Below are 4,678 nucleotides of genomic sequence, written 5' to 3' on the forward strand. Positions count from 1 at the left end.
CCAATTTATATCCAATTACAACCATTAACAGATGCCATAGATAAGAATGTTGTGATGTTTTTATTGTTTTTGTAAAATATGTAATAATGTTTAAATACATTTTACAAAGGAATGGTAAGTTTTGATAAACTTTGGATAAAGTTTGGATTTTCTAACTATTTTTTTTACAGCTTTTAGGAAAAGCAGAAGTATTCACTCCTAAAATAACAACATTTAATGGCAGTCATGTGTACAGGTACAATGTCAGCTTATTTCATTTTACCCCTCACACAAATAACAGTTAGTTGTTTAATAGATGACCTGCTCTTCTTTAATGTTACAAATTTAAAAGCTGGTATTTTGCTCTGCAGGTTTTCGTGCTCTAATGCTGGTCACTTTCAGTGTACAATGACCAACCTTATCTTTAAGATGAAAGGGAAAGCAGAAGTGCAGTACAGAGTAGCCAATTGGGAAAGCAGTCATTTGAAGGGCATAGGTGAAATGCAGCCTGCAGGACCCCTGTATGAAATTGACTGCTTTAAAGGTGTAATTCATCATCTGCACTTCCCACACTGTGAGACAAATATAGGTATGTTTTATTTTTTTTCATACTGAATTTACTGTTTGTATTTTGATTATACAACTTCTGTTATAAAGCGTGTATTATACATTTTTGGTCATTTTATTTAGAATGTATTACTAATATACAAAAATGTAATTCAATTAATTATGTATTATGTATTTGTTGTTATACTTGTGTTACAGGGGAGCATTCAGTTAAACTGGCTGTGGCACATTTCACTGGTGTTAATTTAGAGATCATACAGCCTCTCAAAGTGACGGACTCACATGTGATCATAGATGTCCAGGGGCTCTCTCTCTTTGGGCTTTTGAAAAATATGCTCTTTCCCACAAAACCCATCAATGCACAGGTTTTGTTCTTCCATGAAGAACTGACTGACATACAAATAAGTAAATTATACATACACTTGGTGCCAGGAAATGTGCCAGTTGAAGAGGTAACAAGCTTTAATGTATTTTATGTCTTAATTCACACCGAATGTTGCTTAAACATGAAGTGTTTAAAAAGTGGTAACCTTTTTAGACATTGTAAAACCTCAAAGATAAATGTCAGGATAATTTCAAGATAAACTGAATTACATTTACCAGACACACTTTATCCAGTGTCTTACAGTACTGTGACAGTATAGGGCCTAAGCAATTAAGGGTTAAGGGCCTTGCTCAAGAGCCCAACAATGACATGATCTGGCAGTGGTGGGACTTAAACCAGGGACCTATATTATATTATATTATATTATATTATATTATATTATATTAATTATATTATATTATATTATATTATATTATATTATATTATATTATATTAATCATATTATATCATATTATATTATATTATATTATATTATATTATATTATATTATATTATATTATATTATATTATATTATATTAATTATATCATATCATATCATACTATATTATATACTGCCTGGCCAAAAAAAACATCACCCGGATTTAACTAAGCAAATAGGTAAAAGCCTCCTATTGAACAATAACTGCATGGGTGATTTAACCCTAACTGATGCAGTGAGTAGCTTCTCATTTGTTAAACAACCATGTTGAAAGACACATCCTGTGGTCGTGGAAAAGATGTTAATCTGTTTCAGAAAGGTCAAATTATTAACAACTACTAAAATCGGGTTAAGAACTGTCCCAATGCATTATTAAAAAGTGGAAGTCGGGCTCAAGTTGTGAAAGAGTGGTTCAGGGAGCATGAGACATCATTTTCATCATTTTCACACATGGATTGGCCACCACAGAGTCCAGACCTGAACCCCATTGAGAATCTTTGGGATGTGCTGGAGTAGACTTTGTGCAGTGGTCCAAATCTCCCATCATCAATACAAGATCTTGGGAAAAAATGAATGCTACTCTGGACAGAAATAAATGTTGTGACATTGCAGAAGCTTGTGGAAACGATGCCACAGCGAATGCATGCTGTAATCAAAGCAAAGGCGGTTCAACAAAATATTAGAGTGTGTGACCCTTTTTTTGGCCAGGCAGTGTATTATATTATATTATATTATATTATATTATAATATATTAATTATATTATATTATATTATATTAATTATATTATATTATATTATATTATATTATATTATATTATATTATATTATATTATATTATATTATATTATAAATTATATTATATTATATTATATTAAATTATATTATATTATATTATATTATATTATATTATAAATTATATTATATTATATTAAATTATATCACCTCACCTCACCATCACCATCACCATCACCTCACCATCACCTCACCATCACCATCACCTCACCTCACCTCACCTCACCTCACCTCACATCACAATCACATCACATCACATCACAATCACATCACTCACAATCACAATCACATCACAATCACATCACATCACATCACAATCACATCACTCACAATCACAATCACATCACAATAACATCACATCAATCACCCTCACCCTCACCATCACCAAATCACCATCACCAAATCACATCACAATCACATCACAATCACATCACAATCACAGTACCTTAAGCGCTAAGCTACAACTACCCTAGGCTACTCACAACCTTGGAATTTAAAGTTAGATACTACTTATTTTGTTCCTCCTCTTAAAGGTAAAGAAACATCATCAGAGCTGTACATACATTACAACCAGCTCCAGATGTCAACTAACCCCTTGGACACAATACAAACCATGCTGTGATACTGGTAAACCTCAGCCAAAGGTAAACTACAGCCTGCACAATTCCTTATTTACAATGTATTAACACTGCAGCAATCTGTGGAAAAACAATGTTGACATTTGATATATTTGAATAATGATTTCAACTCTCGTTGGTTTTCATAGATTAAAACATTTGATACAGACTATGGCCCCAACTATCACCCCACATTTAGCGTACACATTAATACCAAGGTTGAAGAAATTACAGTAGGTCTTTTGGATGAAAATGACCAGGAGGTGTGGAAGCCACGACAGCTCTCTCTAACAGGTAAACAAGTGGTGTGCCGCCTATTAGCATTCCTCATTTTAAGATTATCTTTAATCAAGTCTCAGTTCTGTGCTGTCCTTGTTTTATCTACTTTGTTTGTTGCAGGCTTCAATTTTTTGTCTTTTATTTGTTACTTTGTTTTTGTTATTTTGGCTACTAGTGTTACTCTCCTTCACTTCCTTTTTATTAGTGGCTTTTTAGCCACAGTACTGTTCTACTTTGGACAAGCACCCTTCATTAGCAAAACACGACCTTCCTCATTAGAAAACATGTATTGATATAAGTTATGCAATGTCAGTGACAAAGCACTATTTTTTGTTATTTCACAGCAGGTTGTAGTCAGGATGCAGCCACATCTAATATTCAAAACGCAGGCAAGACGTTTGGCAGAAATATTCTTTCAATACTCTTACAGGACAAAAGCAGAGTTCATTGTACAAATGTATTTTTCTTTCTATTTCAGGGGCAGAATTTGTGGACAGACACAGAGAAGCTCTAATTCAGAGAGTCTCTTCAGTAATGGAAATGGCAGACAGTTTACTAAGGAATAAGTAATGAAGATTGACATGATTAGAGTGGAAAAAATCTCCCAAGAACAAATGAGGACCCTGTACAATTATCTTAACACAGAAGTAAAAAAATCAGGGGGTTATAAAATCCTTAGGGAGAAGCAGCCTTTATTAGTGGCTGATCTGATCTGAACTAAATGAGAGTTACTGGACTTTTAAAACTAATGGTAACACACTGTAAAGTTCCATGTGAGTTGTATTATGTGTAAATACTCATGTAGTCACTTTCAATGTTGTGTGGGATCATTGTATAATTGTATCAATTTTACAATTGTATTGTAATTGTTTTATACTTACAAAGTGGACAAATCATAAATATATAACTTAGTTTACTGGGCATGTAAAAAATGTAACAAAAGTGAGACAGCAACATTTGTAATCATCAATCAAGTAAGCACATTGTTGGTGTGGTAAAGGTATAAAGGTTTAGACCTCTGCTACACAGGTGCAAGGTTTAAAAACACTTGCAAGATTAAACCCCAGCAATGACCCAAGAAATCATGTACCCACTTTATTGGACAATTTGTTGTTTTTCTTGGAGGCTAAAATCTGTGTTTGGTGTCAAAATGTCATATTTTTTCTGTATATCTACAGTACATTTATATTGTACACCTTTACCATAGATATGGCTCATAACAAAAGAGACGTACCGGTTTTTCTTTTTGAAGCACAAACTTTTATTCACTTTCCCATTTTTCATTAAATTACCTTCCTTCTGCTTCAGTTTTTTCTTTTTGTACACTTTGGGATTATTTTTAAATATTTCTCAACATCATCTAGTGGCAGGATGCGGTCACTTTGCAGGTCACAAAATCAGCATGCATTGTGGGAGATGCAGTTAATGTAGGACTTTACAGTGTATTTTAAGACAATTGTTCTGCCCTCGCTAAGAGTCTTTCCCCCTTTCTCAGACAGAGTAAAACTACAAAATACAAACAATACAAACAATATAAAACTTATTACAGTACATGCACATAGCTGTAGTTAAGTGACAAACATATTTAATTACACAATTACGATAAATTCATAACTGAAATGCTGTAACATACTCGCTAA

The 4,678-nt window shown here is 33.1% G+C and overlaps 1 protein-coding gene across 2 annotated transcripts; it reads left to right on the top strand.

Moving 5' to 3' along the window:
- Window positions 1–426: 426 nt before the first annotated feature.
- Window positions 427–4,306, top strand: LOC134309225 (uncharacterized). 2 transcript variants are annotated; one of them, XM_062990868.1, is made up of 6 exons: window positions 427–568; window positions 745–998; window positions 2,676–2,786; window positions 2,909–3,053; window positions 3,383–3,427; window positions 3,517–4,306. In XM_062990868.1, the coding sequence occupies exons 1-6, from the start codon at window positions 481–483 to the stop codon at window positions 3,606–3,608; spliced, it is 735 nt and encodes a 244-aa protein (XP_062846938.1). In that variant the 5' UTR covers window positions 427–480; the 3' UTR covers window positions 3,609–4,306. The 2 variants fall into 2 exon arrangements, with proteins under 2 accessions (XP_062846938.1, XP_062846939.1); XM_062990869.1 differs by having other exon boundaries at window positions 3,386–3,427.
- The last annotated feature ends 372 nt before the right edge of the window (window positions 4,307–4,678 follow it).

This window comes from Trichomycterus rosablanca, chromosome 2, assembly GCF_030014385.1.
Source record: "Trichomycterus rosablanca isolate fTriRos1 chromosome 2, fTriRos1.hap1, whole genome shotgun sequence".
Classification (NCBI taxonomy): Eukaryota; Metazoa; Chordata; class Actinopteri; order Siluriformes; family Trichomycteridae; genus Trichomycterus; species Trichomycterus rosablanca.

Excerpts from the sequence above, each read along its gene's own strand:
- LOC134309225 (XM_062990868.1), top strand. The coding sequence starts at position 481 with ATGCAGCCTGCAGGACCCCTGTATGAAATTGACTGCTTTAAAGGTGTA. Across the intron at positions 569-744 it reads ACACTGTGAGACAAATATAG|GGGAGCATTCAGTTAAACTG; the intron begins GTATGTTTTATT and ends CTTGTGTTACAG. Across the intron at positions 3,428-3,516 it reads ATCTAATATTCAAAACGCAG|GGGCAGAATTTGTGGACAGA; the intron begins GCAAGACGTTTG and ends TTTCTATTTCAG.